This window comes from Tachypleus tridentatus, chromosome 13, assembly GCF_004210375.1.
Source record: "Tachypleus tridentatus isolate NWPU-2018 chromosome 13, ASM421037v1, whole genome shotgun sequence".
NCBI lineage: Eukaryota > Metazoa > Arthropoda > Merostomata > Xiphosura > Limulidae > Tachypleus > Tachypleus tridentatus.
In genome coordinates, this window is record NC_134837.1 from 87,412,276 (window position 1) to 87,434,777 (window position 22,502).

Genomic DNA, 22,502 nt, shown 5'->3' on the forward strand with positions numbered 1-22,502 from the left:
AACTAGGTAGATTGTTTACAGCTGCATATAAATAAAACTAATTTTTTCACACCAGTTATTTTCCATCCAAGAGAAACAGATAAAGCTAATTTGGATAATTTATTTTGTTATCAGTCTGACTGGTTTGACGAGAGCTGACAAGGATTGGAACTGAAGTATTTCGTTTATCTATGTATGTAGATAACTTGTGTGCCCAACTAATAAACAGTATCAATAGAAATATATATGTGCATGTAACTCCTCCATTCATAAAACTTAAGGACTAACAATTATGACCTTTTCAATACAGGCCTTCAGCATGGAATGAAATTCAACTTGTTACATAATATTGTACTTACAAATGAACCCATGCCATGCATACAACTAATATCTCTGGCCTTACAAGGATAGTGAGATGGTCCCGAGTTTGTCACTTGTTGTGTCAGTCTACTAAATACACGTGATCAGCTTTCTAAAACAGCACTAAGGCAGTAGCAGGAAGAAAATTAAAATGGCCATATCCTATCTGCTTTATATATTATATACATAGCACTAAATATTTTAGTGTACAAAATATACAATTAGGTACAAAACAAAAAATTACTACCACTCTTAAACTGTTGTTTATCCATTTACACTCAAGTTCCTGTATCAATTTTTTTCAAGACTGGTTCTACCAATTCCTTACAATTTGTAATAAAAACATCAAACAGATGGACAATTTTGTTTTATATATATACATAACTATGTGTACATAATATACAGCAGGTGAATTAGTGGTATCTACTAGTAAAATGAGTAAAGATCACCAAATATGAACAAATTTGAAGTAAAGAAAATGAACTTGTAATGCTAAAACTGGGCAGAATACAAAACCCATTATTTAACTGTGTGCCTTAAAAATAAACAATAACACTAACTGTGATTAACTCTTTTGCTACAAGATTGGTATAATATATGAGTTCATCTACACATTTTCACATGTTACGTATTTGATTATAACTTTTGATACAGCATGTGTATCTTCACAAAATTTGGTGGACTTTTAGTAAATATTACAAGTATTTTGTGTACCAAAAATAAGATTTTTCAATGAAATATTTTTAACTAAAGATTTGTTTGTAAAAATAGTGTTTCTTTACTACTCTGAGTGCAAAGTGATTTCATGTTATGATTAAAAAAACTATTATGTGTATCGAAAATTTTAAATATTATTTGTGTAATCTCAAGAACCTCCTAAATACATTTCAAATGTTTGTTATCAGTAAGACTATACTTTATTTTCTGTACTCTAACTATGTAGGGTGTGTCACTTGACCAATCTCACAATAACCATAGAAGAATGAAGAAATGTTTTTTTCATGCTAAAATGACTATATAACAAAAATACAGATGTTTAGTCTTAGTTTAAGTTTCATAGTACTTTCTACATATAGCATATCTAAATACATCTTAGTAACTAAGCTTAATGAATTATTGTGGAATTTTATAGTATCAGTGTATATATTTATGACTTTTTGGTTATTCACTAAAACACAGCTAAGACAGAGATGACTAAAGGTCAGTTTTATGTTACTGGATACACGAGCGCAATGTGCACTCCTTCAATGCAATGTATGCAATGTTAGGTAGATATGACTGGAAGATCAATATAATGAAAAAATATCATAAATAACTACACTGATACTATAAAATTTCACAACAATTTTTTAAGCTTAGTTACTAAGGTGTATTTAGATTTAAATATAAAACTTTGAGCAGACTAAAGACACATCCTATCTCATTGAAATCTTGGATCGAAAGAACGTAGTAATCTTTTCAAATATTAAAATGGCTGATAAACCACTCTGGGGACATTCTAAGCTGTTAATTGGTTCTTCACATATATACTGTAGTAAGAGTACATGAGGAACTGTTTCAAGAAACAGAAAGAGTTTAAAGGGGCCACTGCATGTGCTTCAATACCTAAGCAATATCTCAACAAAATAAAAAAGATACAAGGTTCTTATTTTATATTCTAGCTTGTCAATATTAGTAAGGAGTTCCTAATTTGTACAAAATTACAGACTTAGTATTCTGACATCACAAATATCTACTTTTAAACAATGTTGCATTCAACATACTAACCGATTCACTAAAATCTATATTTAGGTGTTCTTTTAATATTTACTTTTAATAAAGTAACTCATATACGATAGTAAAGTCTGAATTATAATATACAATTTGATTCAAACTTATTGATATAAATTCATAAAATAGTAGTTCAATAAAATGTTGAATGCAAGTCAACAAACAGGATGTCATGGCCTTTGTCTTGTGACCAATAGCAAAGGTGTTAATCAATTCAGTCATAATTTGGATTAACTGATTACGTGCAACTTATATTAGCACAGTCTTCATTTTTGCATGACAAGATTTTGAATCCTCCTCTTTCTCCACGCAGATGTCTTTTCTGAATGAAGAAGGAAAAAACATAGATTTTGTTTTTCATGTCTACGTTTGTTTCAATGATTTTCAATTTTATTGTTTTTTTAATTATGTCTACTAATTTCATAAATAAATTTCACAAACTTTCAGCATAAAACTGATTGACCCTGGCATGACACAGAGCAGTGTATTTTGTTAGTTTAATTTACATTTTCATTGAATGCTTGAAGTTTCAACTACCTCCTTTACTATTAACAATTATTAATACTATTGTCATTAAAAATATGACAACACTAACACATTGCATTCAAGACTGAACTTAGTGTAATTACCACATAATAGAAAATGGAATAAGGAAGTACAATGAATAAAAATCTTTCACAGTTCAAAAGCATATGTCAAGATTAATTCACTTAAGTTATAATAATTTAACATACAAATCAGATCTGTCATCAAATAAAAAGTATACAGATAACATCTCAGGATGAAAAACAGATTGAGTAATTTTTTATTATCAAATCATCTATGATAGATTTCCATTTTTAGCACGATCTTAAATCATGGACACGAAGCATCATGTATTGAGGGAAAGGTGATTACCTTTAACATTATTAATTTTTAAAATTGTATTATAAAGACTAATTTACATTTTAACCTTACAATTTGTACTTAGGACTAGCCTTAATATTCTGTGCTGGTCCTCTTGAGATATTACCGAGTTTAGCCAAAAATATCATTAACAGCAAGAGTGCCTAACTGATGAAACAATACATTCTAACATTTATAATTATATACATGAAAAATATTATTTAGTTAGCTACATTAAAGGCTAGGTTAACCTTTAGTTTCATTCTAATTACACAATTTACTCTAATTGGAAGTTAGTGTTTTTTAGTACATGTAGATTTAAGTTGATCTGATACATATACACACATACATAAAATGAGCAGTGGGGTTTCTTCGAGCATGAGCACTCACCTGTTTACCATTTGAAAGCTTGCTCAACATTCATTTTTGAAATAACTGGAGAACAGGCATGAATAATATTGATACTAAATGTTATTCCACAAGCAGAATATTCTAGATTAAAATTGTTAAGAATTAAGCATATTATCACTCATATTACAAAATGTTATTGCTTAGTGGCCCTTATAATAACTGAAATGCTCAGCAATTACTTTTTGCAGTAGTCAATATCAGTAAGCTCAGAGCTTTAGAAACTAAAAATGCTACACAATTCACCTTTTTGAAGTTCATGAAACAGTTTAAATTTATAGATTAACTTACACATTTGACACTTGGAACAGACATTTTTGCTCATATAATATATAACAGGGCTAAATAACAATGTATAATAAGATTACATCTTGAAATAGAATGCACAGAAATACATTTCCTTTTTAATGTCTTTATTTATCCATATCTGTAGTAAGAATAGCTGAACCTAGTACTAGCAACTAGAAATATATTTCTTTGTTCATTAAAATACTGTAGGATTAAACATTTTTATCAGGCTCAATAAATCTGATTCTAGTACTTAAAATTACACATATAAGCATATAAAGCATTACAAATGCTTTTTCAGATCTTCAGCCATACATACAGTGAACTTATTGTAATCAGGTTAAACACTTGAAAGAGGACACTTTTACTAAAATGTAGTGAAGACTGCATAGTGAAGTTACTCTATGGATTTTATATTCAACAAAATTATAGATTCTTTGACTCCTATTTTTACAATAATTTGTGTGTGTGTGTTTTATCCCTCAAATTACCAACTTATTTTTTGCTATTCTCAAACAATGTTCATTTATTGGTAATATTGAGTAATCTATGTTTTAACATCCATCAGTACTTAATGTGAAGAAATGAGTAACAAACTGAGTGAAGTTACAGTTTACTATATTTATTGTAAGATTGATAAATTATTTAAAAATTTCACTGAAACAAGATTTCAATGCTGTTAGCTTCATAAAATTAAGAATATTAAGGAAATATATACAATAAAACATTATTACTTTTTTATCTACACATAATTATAATAATTTCTCTTCAGCACAATGCTACAATGATATACAACAATTAAATATTGTGCAATATATACAATTGTAGTTACAAGTATGCTTAATGCAACTAATAAAAGTGGTGAAGCTCTTTAACCTTACAAATAGAATCCATCCAGTTTTTGAAATACATTTTTCTATATGCATTTATCTATACACAGAAATCCTGGAAATGTTCCTGTAACATACCAATCACACACAAAAGAAATTAACAAAAAATATCATCAGTATTGCACTTCATAATTACTTCTGTGGTCCTTTATTCATTTCACATACCAATCTTTCTGGAGGTTCTTTAAAACATGCTTTAAGACATAATATCATTACACAAAATGATAAAGTATGTGGTAACAATTGATAGCAAGTGAAATAACAAAATGTAATTTAAGGTTTAAATTTTAAATAGTTCAACAACAATAATGAGCTTAAAATTACTAATAACAAAAATGAAATTGGTAATAACCAACTCTAAGACACTTGTCCCTCTAGCATCTCTCAACCTCTAAATTTTGATGAATTCTGCAAAGATGATAAGCAAAGAAATGAATGATGAACAACAGAATATCATACCATGTGAATGGGAGAGATTTGCTTCCGAAGTAGTCCCTGTTCCTGTTATGTCAATCATTTCATCGTCACTGCTGACATACCTGGAACGTTTTTTTGTTGATTCTGTATTCTCTAGGCTATCTGAGGTATTAAGTGGCCCTTCAGGGCCATTTACAGACTGATAATTGGTTTGTTCAGTGCTTGGCATTTTCACATTATTAGTTCTTCTTTTGATGAGAGAATCAGTTTCCATAATCTCCATACCCTTTGAAGAAATTCTAATGAATAGATAAGTAAATTAGTTTTCTTCAATTGGTTATCAATTCTAAATAAACTCTAAAATTATATATGTGCTAATATCTAAATTATACAGTTTATTTTCATGAAGGTAAATATTCTGGATTAACTAATTTGGTTAATGTTTAAGTACTGATGACAATGCTGCACATTCATCCCAAATGCACACCTTTACAAACACTTTCCAGTATTGTAACAAACATTTTAAATGTACAAGTACTGAATACCTTAAGGAAAAGAATTCAAACTTCATGCAAAATTGATCAATAAAACTTGCACATCCTGGGAGCAAACTTATTTATTTTTCATTACTAGATCTACATTCAAACACTGGCTAAAATCCTACTGGCATTTTGGAAATCATAGTATTTTGTCATTATTCAGTAATTTATTGTATTACTAATAATCTTGAGTTACAAATGTTTATTTGTTTACCTTAATAATGTTCAATATTATTATTTACCAATTATATCATTCATATTACCTTCCATTTCCTATTGATCATCTTTAATTATCAATACCAATGTGAATGTTTCGCCTCAAATTTTGTATAGTTAATGATTAAATTTACAAATTTGATCAATATGGATGTTTTACCACAATTTTTTAACTAACACATAATTTTAATGGAAAATGTTTGTAGTAGATTTAAAACTTTTCTGTACGTAAATGATTAATAAATTTCTCCTGATGCAGTCGGAACACTTTGCTTGATACCATCAGAAGGAAATTAATTTCTAAAATATTAAAATCTCGTGTAAGTGGTACAAGTTACAGAAATTCAATAATTAAACTTAATCTGCTATAAATATACAACAGAGTACAAACTATGTTTCAAGTAAACTTCATGTCTCACTTCAACATCTTGACATATGGAAAAGTAACGTGAAAACTTCGGGAAAGATAATTCGAGATTTCATAATAGCACAGAAATATTGTTATTCATCAGATGGGCGCATAATCCACATTAAACAGAAATGCGAAGTCAAGGTCGATCGAACGTGTCAATAGTTCTCGGTTTAAAAATATTAAACACTTGCAATACCATTTACAGATCTGAAGTTACTGCTCTTCCAAATGTACACTATACACTACAAGCTAAGAACTATCACGTGCTTATGACGAAGTAACCTATCTCTTGCTTCCTTGAGTCTGTACCTTCTGTCAACCTGCGCAACGTTTGAAGTGTTTAAAGACCTAATTATTATGCATTTTTCATTTAGCTGTCGCTACGTTAAAGTTTAAACTGATAACACTTACTACTTTAAATAACAGTAATTAATGAGTTGTTTTTCAAAATCAATATTTACAATAAAAGTTAAAGTTTAGGTTGAACATTGATCCTTTCACAAAATTGTGCAGCATACTGAGTTTAAAACTAGAATATTTCCAGTAAAAAGTTGAACAAGCATTTCAACATTTTAAAATATTTTTTCACAAATGTTTGCAAGTTCATTCATTTCAAGTGTCACACACTAAAGTGTTCCCTGATTACGATCTGGTAATATTATTTGTTCTTGATTACATCAAATGACAAGTGATATCCCGCAAAACCGTTGTGTGATAAATCGCAAATATACGCACGTAATACATCGTGGTACTACATCTTTTTGAATATTTAGAACACAAGTAAATCATTCCCTGATTTATCAAATATTTTAAGTTTTGAAAACAGCCCTTAATCTCCTTAACTATATTCTCAGTAAAGAACTTGTTTTGGTTACGTATATTATTTTATAAAATCCGTTTTATTTCATTGCCTTAGATTAATTTCTGTATTTATTTTTATTTGTTCCACTTCTGATAATAAATAATCTTTGCTGTTACTTGATGCATATTATAACAGATTGCTAATCATAAAATACGTAATTTCAAAACGTCTTTTGAAAAAGTTTATAACTGTTGTTATAATGCATGTCTCGTATTGCAGGCTCTCTCACTCGTAATGCAGTAGCAATCAGAGATACGAGGTATTTCACACCACGCCATGTTCGAAACTTGAGGTGCTTACGTCATAACGTAGCGTGGCAACTTGTTTCCTTACGAAAAAGTGTCAATTGTTTTGGCAGAACGTTAGTTAGCCAATCAGGTTACATGTTCACCTAGTTACGAAATGGCTACAGCTTCAGCGCATGGAAGTTTTATATTTTTGTTTTTATTCAGGTAGTGGAAGATCAGAAATTAACTATATCAAATTAGCTATTTCCTTATAAAACTTTCACAATAATGCATTATGTTATAGTAATAATATCAAAAATTAAATATTGCCTATTGCGGACCAGCCCTAAAGGTATCTAAGTTGAACAACACGATGGATTTAGCCTTCCTTAACTATTGATATATTCAGCATGTTCAAACAAGTTTTAAAAGGGGGTTTTCGACATTCTAGATAACCTAAAGCCACTAAATATCTTGTTTTTTTCAGATTAAATTGCATATACAATTAGTTATTCTCATATTAATTTAGTCGTGTTTGGACCCCATCCAAGGTGGTGGTATAATTTTCAGACTACGAGGACAAGATGATAGTAGAACGAACCAAATTAATTAGTTGTACAAATCGGTACGAGTTTTTTTCTCATAAATGTTATCTGGTATGGTCAGTGATAGGTACAGCGTTAGAATATGGCATCTTATACTTATACGTTTCGTCTGGATTTCAGCAGTAAATCAGGATTCTCTTACCCCTTGTCCAAGTGTTAACCACGTTGAATAACTTTTTTTTTTTTTGGGCTACAAATTTGTCACTTTTAAATATTTCTAATGATTAACACGTGTGTGTAGTTTCCACAATTACGAGATGAAATTAAAAGAGCAGGGAGAATATTTTAATTGCAGTTAATATTTTTGTCTCCTACAATGGCATGAGTGATCATCAAGTTAGACTGAGGTTCATTCACAAATATGCAATTTTTTTTCCCCTGAGGTCATTGTGACAGTGAAATTACACGTGCATGGTTTGTTCACAACAAAAACTACTACTATCAAACTGGTTAGTCTTGAAAGAAGTTTTTTTAGACCTAGTTTACAATGAGGTTGTGAGGTAAAAAAAACAACATCGATTTTTATCGGCAAAGAAGTTCACAACGGCGTTCATCGGAAATAAGAACTTGTATTTTGTTTAAAATAAACGTTCACAATAATATCAAATCTAAATGTTACCTCACCCATAAAATACAAATCTAAACACTTATTTGCACAAATCCATATTTCTATATATAAACAACGAACACGAAAATTCATCTAGAACTCATTTAAGGTTTCATGATGATTTTATTAACAATGTAAAATAAGGGAAGGAACCAAGACAATTAAGTTTCTCTTCTTGCGTGTTATGCAACTCATGTATCAGGTCGTCCCTAAAGTAACGTCCGATTTTCGATATAGAAAAAGAGAAAGGATTTCAAACGCTTTTAATGTTATTTAATAAATAATGTACGTTCCGTTATTATTAATTACTTCCTGCTAACGATTCACAAGCTTCTGAATGCCACTTCTATAAAATTATTGGGGTTTCGAGGAAAAGAATGTTGAGAGGGTAGTTTTGACTTCTTCATGTGTTCCAAACTCTTTTTTATCAAGATAGTTCTGCAAACTTTGTAATGGATGATAATCAGGTCTAGCATTTCAATTTTTGCAGATGTGATTCTTGTTGTATGGAGCCGTGCATTATCCTGGTGTAACACAACATTCAAGCGCTCTATCTGTTGACAATACAAGTCTGATGTAATTGTTACACTGAGCGGCAGCAATTAAAAGTGGATCACACCAACAATATCCCACCAAACGCAAGTCCACTCTTTCTCTAAAGTTGGCTTCTGTCAAATCATGGTGGACCCATTTCCCATCTTTTGACACTTTTCCAAACTGTTGTTGATGTCGGTGAAATGTTGAATGGGTTGAATTAAGCTTCTGTGCTAGTTTTTCAACTGTGACAGCACAATCTTCCTCAAGTGCAGCCAGCAGAAAGTCATCATTAAATTTAAAAGGACAACCTGAATGTGGTGCATCACTCAAGCTGTAGTCACCTCATCTGAACTTCTGAAACCACCTTCGACATTTTTTTTCATCGAGACTCCGCATCGTAAACACCTTGACTGTTTCATGCAGTTTCTGCTGCACTACTGCCTTTTTAAACTCATAAAGCATTATATGTCTAATGTGCTCCTCAGACACACCAATCTTCATAAGGGTTTATTTGATTAACAATCTGAAAAAGTGGAGTTGGGTTAGTTTCTTTTATTTGTCTGAACATTTTTATACACGTCTACTACATATTTTAGTCATTAAAGCCTTCTACAAAGACAGAAATCATGATGCACTTTCCGTATTAAATGTTCGGACATTACTAATGGGATGATTTGATAGATCGCAACATGTGTCACAATCTGACTCGTGTGCCGTACATTCCTATTAAAGTACTAATCTGTTATCGTTTCCAAAATAAGTTTTCGTTTCTCTCTGCTAACAAGACGATATCATCGCAAGTGAACGTACACGCACTGTGACAGTTTGTTCCAATTGTGATAAAAACTGCTACGTTAGTTTTCAGATTTCCTGTGAAAGATAAACAGTTGCTTAAATATCGGGTTGCTATAATGCAAAAGTGCAAACAAATTTGGTCCGTTCAATAAGAATGTTCACGTGTGTTCGGACCACCTTAATAGCGACGATTTGGAGAAAGGAAGACTTAAAAGCTAGTCTACTTACACACACGAGCAAACCACAGATTAAAACCGGTGCTATTCATTTTATCTAATTACTGCCTGTAATCAATACAGGAAAAAAAAAAAGTTTTAATGAAGTATTACTGAGTGCAACAGCGACTAGAGTGCAAAAGCAACAAAAGAAGTAAAAACCTCAAATAGTACCACCTGCTTCAAGTTCTCAAAATGGAGTTGACATTGAGACATGCTATCAAAGTTCTTCGATTCAAATCAGAACAATTTATTGGTTAGACTTGAAGCTACCAGTGAATAGCAAAGAAAGGTAATAAATGAAAAGAAACTATATATCTTCTATGAGCAATAATATTTTTGTTGGTAAAAAGATAATTTAGTTTTCACGATATGAGGCATACGAAATAAGTGAATACACAGTTCTTTCATTAAATGACTGTTTTAACAGTTTTTGTCATTGTATATCCTTTAATACTATGTAGCATTTTCTAAAACATGACCATCAACTGTTTCTATCGTATTTAGGAAGGCTTATTAGTGTATTCGATTTGTTTCGATCTTCTAACCAGCATTATGTCTTGATTTGTTTTGTAGTGCAGACTGTTTAAATTTTTGAACAGTTGCCGCCATCAGCGCTGCAAGTCTCTTCATCGTGACATTTTACACACGCAACCCATCAAGCAGCAAGCTTCGTTCTCTACAAATCGCATAACGCAAACATAGACAGAAGTTAACTAGCTTTATAATGTTATAGTCTCTGGTAGAAACTAGTATTAGACGATTTTTGTGACAAGGTTCTGTATGTGTACGTTTTTTCCCTACGAAAATATGACAGCATTACCATGTCATGTGTGAACGTGGGTAGGAAAAAAGAAAGACTCCTCTTAATCTCACCAGTCAGTGTAGCCAACCTGCGAGTTAGAAACTGGAAAGTCTGGTAGTTTAAGATTCATTACACAAGTGTTGTGAATAAAGGCTATTTGTTCACTTGTCTGCGCCCCCCCTCCCGCTAGTACAGCGGTATGTCTCTGGATTTGCAACACTAAAATCAGGGGTTCGATTCCCCTCGGTTGGCTCAGCAGATGGCCTGATGTGTCTTTGCTCTAAGAAAACACACACTTGTCTGCTTCTTTCAATTTCTGACCACATTAACCCTATCTGTCGGACATTCGTAAACCTGGATGTTACTTTAGGATTGGTTGGTTGGTTTGGTGTTTTATGGTGCAAAGCAACTTGGCTATCTGCACCGTCACATAGGAAAAGTGACAACTTGCGTTTAGTAACGTATGTCCTTTCATTTCGAAATTCTCTATTTCACGGTTTTGCTAGATGTACCTTTTGACTATATCTACTGGTTAACCAGAATAGCAAACGCAACAACTACTAATCGAAATGTAGTACCGTTCTTTAAATCCTACATTTTAGCTTTACAAACAACAGTTCACACTGATATAAACATCATTTCACAACTTCTGTTCTGCATAATTCTGCGATTCACGCACAAAAATTCAGAAACGCCCCTACTGCCAATTATAGAATATTTATATGCAACTAAATGTCGCTAGTCTAAGTTTGTTATTAAATTAGTCAGTGATGTTCTCTTCTGAAGTCACGAACATCTGTTCGGTCATGATAAAATACACTACCTCTAGCTGAAGTACTTATACTCGTGATAAAATATACTACCTCTAGCTGAAGTACTTATACTCGTGATAAAATACACTACCTCTAGCTGGAGTACTTATACTCGTGATAAAATACACTACCTCTAGCTGAAGTACTTATACTCATGATAAAATACACTACCTCTAGCTGAAGTACTTATACTCATGATAAAATACACTACCTCTAGCTAAAGTACTTATACTCATGATAAAATACACTACCTCTAGCTGAAGTACTTATACTCATGATAAAATACACTACCTCTAGCTGAAGTACTTATACTCGTGATAAAATACACTACCTCTAGCTGAAGTACTTATACTCATGATAAAATACACTACCTCTAGCTGAAGTACTTATACTCGTGATAAAATACACTACCTCTAGCTGAAGTACTTATACTCATGATAAAATACACTACCTCTAGCTAAAGTACTTATACTCATGATAAAATACACTACCTCTAGCTGAAGTACTTATACTCAAGTGTAACGATAAAATGGCCGCTGATAATTTCACTTCTAAAAACTACATTTTAAATTAATGGGAAATGAATTTAAAATAAACTATTATAGAAAAAAGGTGCGATATATTTCTCAAGTAAGGCAATTAACGGTTACTTTCGTCTTTTCTACTGTGATTAACGTTTTTTTCTTTCTTTTCTACATACATTCAACCCACAGTAATCGGGCACGTAACGTATTTCACGTTTTCACGCTTACAGACACAGCAGTCTAAGACAGTTTTTCTAGATTTCCAATTGTCCCTTGTTTACAGAGAAAGTGGAGATTCTTTCTACTATGCCTAGTGGTATTTGTCAACCAAGCGGTGTCAACCCAATTTGTATTTACTCTTTTGGCTGAAGTATGTATCGTCTAACTTTCTGTTGGCAAAGTAATGTAAACAATATTCTGCTGTGCCAATTAAACCAAGTGTGTTGAGTAAATGTTTTAAAAAAGGTACAGATAATTTTAAATGCTCTTGTTTAAGGAAATATAGAAACTACAATCATTTCTTGAATGCCTTCATCCACGCGAGAGCAATCATAAATAATCTTCACGTTATAAAGTCCACACATTTTAGCAACTAAAGCCATTACTATTAAATGGTTGAAAATGTACTTTAATGAATTAATTATCGATTTCTCTTATTCTAAAGAGTAACTTTTATTTCATTTTCAATAAGCTGAGGCGAAAATACAAATGTGACCAAATGCTTGCAAACAGTTTTTTTTTTCTTTTTTCCAGGTATATATTTATTAACAGGGGGGGTTCACATAAATAGCACGCATGCGCGGCTAAAACAATGTGTACTTTAAAAAATGTAACAATTGAAACTTTTCTTTTTTTTCTGGTTCCAGGAATTTATTCCCCACTTTGTGTAGGTAACATAATTTGATTTTGATATCTGAAAACATGCAAAACTCAGTTACTAACTTACTGTGCTATCTAGTTGGGTAAACTGAATAATAACCTAATAAATAAATACTTTTAGAGGTACCACTCATTTGACTTGCTAGTTTAACAAGAACGGGTTGGATGAAGATGACGAATTCCCATGAGTTTGTTTGCAGTTAAGAACAAAGCTACACAATGGGCCATCTTTGATACGCCCACCACAGGTATCAAAACCCTGTTTCGAGCTCTTTAAGTCCGCAGAAATACCATTACGGGGAATTTTCCGCAAGTTTTTATGCATGAAATTAAGCACAAAGCTACACAATGGGCGATCTGGGTTCTGCTCACCACGGGTATCGAAACCCGGATTCTAGCGGTGCGAGTCCGCAAATATACCGCTGTGCCACTGGGATACTTTTCCTTGAGCACCGGCTATTTTGTTGTTACTCATTTGAGAACCTGATATGAAAAATTAAGTGAACTTTTGTAAATAATAATAGATCTCAGCTCAGTTATCCTTTACGCTAACAAATGTACAACGTGTGTCTAAAATTCTTACGGTATAGTTTATTAATTCAAATAAAAACATAAAAAATCTAAATATTGATAATCTACTTCTATTATTACATTATTTGTAAATTTACTGTTCCTTCCCTCTCAGACACGTTCTTCGGTTTCTAAAGAGTTCTGTTAACATAGCAATAAACTAATGTCGACAGTGGTAAATCTCGTTTTACTAAGTTCGTTGTAAACTGTTTGGTTTCTTTCATTATCAACTTTTTTCTTTGGTAATCATGGTTTGAAAGTGTTTATTTTTGCATTGTTGAAGGCTACTATACCATACTGTTAAATGCTGTACACTGCAGGACTATAGCACAATGTTTAGTGAATCTTACGTTGAGTTATGTGAATTAATGAATACATATTAAACCTATATTAATTTAACATAACCTAAATAAATATTCAGTTACTTGAAATACAATAAGTTGCTGTGCCGCACATTACTTAGAATTAAATGACAAGAGGAATCATATATTGTATTCAGTGATGACGAGAAAACCTACTTGTAGAGAAAAATATGTATGTAAAAACGGCTGGTTTGGGTTGAGAATTTATTTTTTTTATCGTCGTAACGATGACCGAAGAAGGTCGAAACATTGTTCGCTCCTCTGCATAAAAAAAAAAAAATTCTCAACCCAAACCAGCCGTTTTTACATATATATATTGTATTATTATTTAATTGTGATAGAAATCATCACAGTGCAAGTAACTATTAGTTTTCGTAAGAAAAAAGAAATTGTAAAACTGTGTTGTTACAAAACAGTTTTCACTTGTTCATTGTCCAACGTTGGGATCGAACCCACGACTTTGAAATTAAGAGTCTCATGCTCTATCGACTAAGCGAGTCGGGCTGAATTCTCCCAAACTTTATCCCCCCCTTCTAAAGTAACTTATACTGTGCACCAACTGCTATATTATTCCTGCCATATTTATGGATAAAGAGTAATGCGCTAGGGGAAAAAATAAATTAACTTCAAAGTTAAATCATACAGAAGTATTCAGTGTGTTCTACCTTAATTTCAGTACTGGAAATTATGGAGTTTTGTGTTTTTTCTTATAGCAAAGCCATATCAGGTTATCTGCTGAGCCCACCGAGGGGAATCAACCCTTGATTTCGGTGTTGTAAAACCGTAGACTAACTGCTGCACCAGCTTGGAACAACATATATCTGAAGCCTAGAGCTGGCGATTCTTTTAATATATACAAACATACGTTTTAGGAAAGTTACGGAACCGCTGATGAAAAAAACAAACAAACAAAAACACGATCACACACGGAAAAACTGCCATAATACGTAGTTCACACAACTAAAAAGAGGTACGAATCGAGAAACTTTGACAATCACGAAACTTAAAACCGACAACGATGGACGACATAACTACAGATATGACGAAGAACGATGTACTGAACAAACGTTTTGGAATACACGTATTCTATCTTCAGCAAATTCCTAAACAAATGCAAAACTACAGTTGTAAGAATAACCTGCATGTTGAAACGTTAAAGTACTACGATGAATATTTATTTCAGTTATATGATGACTGTATATCTAGACCTTCTACTGTATGTGGCCGCTGGCATTGCTTCTTTGCCACAACGTTTGCTTCGCTCATTATCAATAGGGCGTGATGTACTCAGCCGAGAATTATTTCGTTATATATATAATATATAAGTAAACTGGTAGTACTGGTACAATGTGCGGATATTTATTAAGGCACGATACAATTTTTTTTCTTTAATTGGCATTTGTCCACATAACCAAAATTTTAGGCTAGCAACCAGAACTTCCTATGTATGTATGTAGCTTGCTTGCTAAGCAAATAAAATTCCACCCTTATTGTTGAAGTTGAGAAGTCAAGGAACTTCACACATCCGTTTTATTCAGTCTTATACGTAAGGAAGTCGATATGCTGTCAAGTTCTGAATAATATGGATTTGTGAAGTTCTTTAACCTTTGGGCTGTCACCTTGAAGTTGGTTGTTTTAATTCAGGATTACGTCTGTGGAGGTTGAATTAAAGGGGTAGATTTTATTTAACTATGACCATTTATTTGTTGTTAAGACTGAATAATATGAACTTGAAGTATTTGGTTCAAAAACTACATATGATAACTAATTCTTGAATGAAACATTAAGGATGATATAATGATTTTTTTAAGAAACGTGTCATTAATATTTAGCGTATAAATGTCGGTTTTAAAGCAGTTATGTTCTCAACATGATGTAATTGCGTTCGCTGCTACGCAACGAATAACAAATGTTTTCGGTGATGTCGAGAAAACCCACTTGTAGAGAAATATATATGCAAAAACGGATCGTTTGGGTTGAGAAAATATTTTACATAGAAGAGCGAACAACGTTTCGACCTTCTTCGGTCATCGTCAGGTTTACAAAGAAAGAGGTAACTGACCGGAAGCTGACCACATGGTTGAAAGGGGGTTGTGTAACTGAGTGTCGGAATGTAGAGGGCGGTGTTAGATGTTTGAATATATAATTTTATTTATTTTATTATATTAATATAGGTATAAAGGCGTTCCTTTGTATTGGTTTATTTTGGGTTTAAGTTGTTGTATAAGTAAGGCTTCTTTAATTTTGCGTTTGTTTATGTTTGTTTCTTTATTTAGTATTTGAGTTTTCTATGGTTATGTTGTGTTTATTTGACTTGCAGTGTTCGAAAACGTGTGAAGGTGACTTTTTATGTTCTTTGAATCTGGTTTCCATTTTTCTACTTGTTTCTCCAATATAGAAGTCGTGGCAATTATCACATTGTATTTTATAAATAATGTTGGAAAATCACGAAACCATATACTGCTGTATACCATATATTCCTGACATCAGCAGACAAATAACCAACATTTGGCAAAAACTAGTAACAAAATATGACATTCTAGTTAATACCAAATTTATTCAAAAACCAGGCACAAAACTGAGGTCTATACTATGTAAAAACTACACTGACAAACACCACACCAACGTTATTTATAAAATACAATGTGATAACTGCCACGACTTCTATATTGGAGAAACAAGTAGAAAAATGGAAACCAGATTCAAAGAACATAAAAAGTCACCATTACACGTTTTCGAACACTGCAAGTCAAATAAACACAACATAACCATAGAAAACACTCAAATACTAAATAAAGAAACAAACATAAACAAACGCAAAATTAAAGAAGCCTTACTTATACAACAACTTAAACCCAAAATAAACCAATATAAAGAAACGCCTTTATACCTATATTAATATAGTAAAATAAATAAAATTATATATTCAAACATCTAACACCGCCCTCTACATTCCGACACTCAGTTACACAACCCCCTTTCAACCATGTGGTCAGCTTCCGGTCAGTTACCTCTTTCTTTGTGAACCTGACGATGACCGAAGAAGGTCGAAACGTTGTTACATGAGCCATTTTAAACTGAAACGTAAAAAGATACATGGTTGATAGACAAAAGTTCGACAATCGTTCATCACGTTGTTAATAATAATTTCTAAATGCATTGTTTCTCTTTCAAACTGACTTTTACTTTTAAAAGTTTTTTTAAAACAAATTGAAAAACGAAATAAGTAACATAAAAGGCACAAACACTTCAACGCCATTTTACTTCGTAAACTTTAGTACTGACTTCAAACACAGTCTTTATGGACGATTCCAACAATGTATACGGTATATTTATAATGAGCGGTAAGTTTTAGCGATCGAACACATCAAAAACCTTAAATGTTCCTGAAAAATCAGTATACAGAAAATTTAATAACATGAACTTTTAGATATAATATTGAATATTACGTAGCAGCATTAATAGCTTATATGCAAGTCGCTCAGGAAAACAACAGTTTGTCCGTCATGAGCATTGTTTAAGACAACGTTGCATAATCATGATTCCCGAAACCGTCGTATATTAATGTGATACTCTCCACCCACACCCCAAAATGGGGCGCTGACAGTCAGCAAGAGATGCACAACTACAACTAAGGTTTTGAAACTACCGTATAAATATAACCAATACTAAGCAACACAGTAAAAAATATTACCATGGGAAAATAACGGGTGGAGGGCGCAAAAAAGTATGTTTGGAAAGGCGGGCGCCATAAAAATTTCGCATCACTGAATTCAGCTCAAAATTCAAGATGTATGGCTCTCTGAATTTAGGATAAAAATTTCATACACACATTATGGCAGGGTTTGTTCCTTGTTCCAAATTAATTAGGATTCACATCAATGTGCGATGGTTATTAACAGTTAGAAGCAATCGTTTGTAACATAGTAATCAACAATTCTACCTTGTCATGCACTACGTAGGCCTAGTAAACGTATTCGAGTTATTTTTAGTTTCAATCAAGTTCAAACGCGACTATCTCTATACAATTTGCACGAAAAAAGCACTGACAAAAGTACTAAGAATGCAAGTACGAATATCATCATATAAATATGAAAAATATTTCTATTACAAATATCGTTTATGACAAAAAATATTCAGTCTTACCGTAGTTAAAACTAGTTAATAACAAGTTTATGGATGAGCCGTTAAATAGCCAAGCTTTCGCCGATTTTCTGTAATGTCCTTGAGGACACACGTTCTCGTTTTTCTTACAAGCTAGTGGAAGATCTCAGCTGCAATGTCCCAGTTTAAAAGTTGGATAAGCAAGTTTACGAGTGTCGCTAAGACGAACCACTGAATCACTTCCCAGTTAATCAGTTACACTAAACTACACAATTCGCAAAATTACTATATTGTAAATCTACAGGACATCAAAATTGTGTATATGTATATAAAAAAAACTACGAAAACCATTGTTTTCTAAAGTAACAATACAGAAAATATACAATGTACTTAACATAACGTAGTTTCTCAAAAACTTTTTTACACAGCCCCTAGTTGGTCATGCCCTTATAAAACAAAAAGACCGGTAACTATACTACTTATTAATCAATTTCCTGAGAGACAGCATTACTTACATTGAAACTTTTTGAATCCTAGTGGAAACTTAGCATATTCACAAACACCAATTTAATTTTAATATATAGGGAAGAATATTAAATCAAATATATATTTATATATCAACACTACGAACTTGATTTAGCCGACCGATTCGTCAATTTCGTGAGTCTCTTAAGTTTTGTTTTTAACTACCCCTTACATGTATGGTAAAGGGCAGAATCAATGTATACATGTCCTACAGGGTCTAACTCCATCGCAAATGTGGTTTTGCTATATTCAGATGCAATGATATCGGCTAGAAGGAAATTAAGTATTGTCAGAAAGAGGTTCCAGAAATGACACGCCGGGTAGACAACTGAATACGAATAGCAGAGTGAAAACAAGGGCATAAAAGAACAAATTAAACACAATATTTATTCACAGAGTTAATGTTGTACTGTATTTGCTGGCTTTCTCTTCTACAATCTAGAAATCTTCCATATTTCGTATCGAAGATTTCTACGTAATAACTAACCAGCATTGCGACATCACCGAACAATTCACGCTTGCAAAACAGTGGTGTACGCACGTATTCAATTGGCATGTACATTTGGGAACTTGTGAAACGCGTTACCGGAAAACTAGTAAAACGTAGATGGCGTTATCAGCCTATATTCTTGGATCATATGATAAATTCGAAGAACATAATTACACTTATAACTACTTGAGCGACTACCATACAGAAAAAAACTACATGAGCGTGTACGAAAGAAGTGACTGTCAAAGCTCAAAGATCATACAATAGTTATTAAGACATAACGGAGTTTTCTGCCAGGTTTAGTATTGTTTCAGTCGACAAGACGAAATAATGCAAATAACTAGATAATTAAAAAAACAAAACAAACAGCAACGCATAAAACAATTGAATGTCTGGGACGATAACAAATAAGTGAAAACGAGATGTGTTTATTTAATAAACTCAATATCAAGCGTAAAAGATATACTAAAGAATACAAGAAGATAACTTTAAAGGAGTTATACAGAATCGACCATATAACATGCTATTTTAGACGAATCCAGGTAATACAGACAATTTGTAAAAACAACGGTACAAAAGACAGAGAAAATTACAAACAAGTAAAAAAAATATTCTAGAAAACAGTAACAATAACAAAGCCAAGCCTACGCCAATTACAGAAATCATGTAAATCAACGGAGTTAAAATCAAGCTATTATTAATACAGCTTTCTAATCGATGGCTTCCCATTATTGTTCAACACTTGCTTGTAAACACTACTATTCTGTTTATTCTTTTTATAATTTATTTGCTTTGCCTATATCTATATATTTTTTTAATTTTTACCTATTAATATAATTTTCTTCGTCTTTTTTGTGGTTATTAATTTTGCCCACGCATGTCACAAACAGATGAATCAGTTTAATAATGTATATCTCTGATGAAATATTACGAGGAAGAAATATAAGGGTTTTCCCATTAATGTTTGTTATAAAGCTGTAAAGAAAATTTTATTTCATAAATATATTTGTGTGTGCTAACAGAGGCTACGGTGAGTTTCTCTCAACCTCATGGTGTAGGGTTCAAGTTAAATTATGATGGAAAGGAGGGTACATATCCATCTGCCCCAAATCTTTCATAATACGACGTTTCTGGGTGTGTCTTAATGCTTTTTACTGAACGAACCTTTCCGGTCTACTCTCTATGGTTTTTTCCGGTTTCGCTTGTGTTGGTACTTCTGAAATATCTATTCCCAGACACCTTAAGAATAACTTCGATTAAATCCAATATTGACACAAAATAAATAAATCAAGAGTAGAGTGAGGCGAAGACAAATCTAAATTTCTGACCACCCCAACTTCTAATCCAAAATGCCTACTACAACGATGACGATGTCTGTTTAGACATAATAGTTAATTTATATCGCAATTGATTGAGAGCTGAAACGAAATCACAATTTAAATAAAACGTCCATATTCACGTTTAAAACCATTGTCAGGTTAATCTTTAGTTTCTCTGTTAAGTACATAGCTGGTTTTGACTGGAAGTTATAATTAATCAGTTAAAACAATTTGGTATACATCATAAAATTTGTCACACGTTTAAGAAAAAAAACCCACAAAACTTAGACATCGAGTATTATTCAATCTTTGTATATAATATAATTGAATTAGGATACTTCAATAAGAAAAATATTCACGAGACATACACCAAACAAGTTGCATGTCAAGTAATAAAACAAGACTTTCACAGCCATTCATAACTTTTGTTACATATACATTGTAGGTGCAGTTTTAAAAATCTACATTTTAATGCGTGATTTATCCAGCTTTACAATTTTAGAATTCAGTAAATTTTGTACAAGTTTCATACAAGTTTTCCATTTTATCCAATTTATTTTAAAGAGTAACCAATGAAGTTATGAAACTGGTAAAATAAAAGTAAAAAAGACTATGAAAATTTTGTGTTTCATTAATATACATATAGCCTAGTTTCACATTAAATACAGCAGCAGCTAGTGCAAGCATTCTAACATAATATATATATATATATATATATATATATATATATACATGTACTTTCTCACAATTCCTTATTCCCAGAGATAATAACTGATTTCATTATATACATACTAAATCAAGGACACTTTTTATATATTTTTCCCATAAATGATTTTACTTTTGTGAGTTTTTCTCCCCTCCACAAGAAGACTCAACAACTGTGACATGATAATTGTTAGAGGTATGTGATTACAATACAATTTACTGCTGTATTAACAGCAAGTTAAAAACAAATATACATTAAATATAATGAAAGCAAACTGCATATCATTGTACTAAAATATAGAAGAAATTAATGTTAAAAAGTTCAACTTTTGTATCATCAATAACTTTTAATAAAAACAAGCTACTTACATGGATCAAAAATTAAGTAACCAACAGAACTAACCCACCATTATTGTTAGCAGGAGAATGCAATCATATAACAAAAATTTGTAATGATTAGAATGTATCTATTCATCAGTTATTTATCCACATTGTTAATAATAATTTTGGAAATAATTCATGCAGATGTATACTAATCTTAAATTCAAATACCAGCTTAACAATATTGTTGTTTGTCATTAACCACAAAGGTACACAAAAAGTTTATGCCTACCACAGGTACTGAAACCCTATTTCCAGTGGTATTAAATATGTAGATATAGTACTGTGCTAATAGGGGGCAAATTAACAATGAAAAAGTGATAATGATAAATTCAATAAAGAATACATGAATAAGTACTTTAAACAGTTTACTCAGTAGTATTAAAGAAATTAACAATACATAGATGATTACAGCTTATAAAACACAAAACTAGTTTGCTTCAAGGCAATTCACCATTTTATGTTTCTTAAAGACACAATATATTATAAATAATGCAGTAGATTCCTAGTATATAACTAATTAAATAAATAAAATTACACAATAAACAATAAAAATATTAATACTGTAACTAAAATAATCATATAATGTTATAAAAAGAAATATAATTTACTAAACATACAGGGTGAGTCAATATTATATATAAACACCTTGATATGTTGCATCTCAGTTTATTGAGCAAACATGAACCAAGAATGTTTCAGATACACGTGATACATTGAAAAAGGTACATAAGATACACAAAGTGTTCACCATCAACATATACATGAACTACATCTTTTTTTCAACAGCCTGACATATGGTGGTGCACATAGCTGTAATTTTGTCTGCTTCCTGTTGTATCATCACCCACAAGTTCTGCAATGTTTGTGGTTTATGACTGTACACTTTATCTTTCAGGTATCCTCATGCAACAACAATCTAGGGAAATGAGGTCTGCAGACCTTAAGAGGTATTCAAAAGCATTACCCCTGCAACCTATCCACCATTCAGGAAATTTAATACCCAAATAGGCA

At 31.9% G+C, this 22,502-nt stretch overlaps 1 protein-coding gene across 13 annotated transcripts in view; it reads right to left on the reverse strand.

The window, feature by feature from the left end:
• Positions 1–22,502, reverse strand: part of LOC143239606 (H(+)/Cl(-) exchange transporter 3-like) — a 102,435-nt gene that overhangs the window by 74,904 nt on the left and 5,029 nt on the right. For 6 of the 13 annotated variants that reach the window (XM_076480860.1, XM_076480865.1, XM_076480867.1 and 3 more), the window contains exon 2: positions 5,040–5,296. In XM_076480860.1, coding sequence (XP_076336975.1) covers positions 5,040–5,280 — 241 coding nt within the window. In that variant the 5' untranslated portion in view covers positions 5,281–5,296. Of the gene's footprint in view, positions 1–5,039; positions 5,297–6,171; positions 6,391–18,110; positions 18,257–18,583; positions 18,723–22,502 lie in introns of those variants that run through there. The other 7 variants (XM_076480862.1, XM_076480864.1, XM_076480863.1 and 4 more) reach the window with 7 other exon arrangements.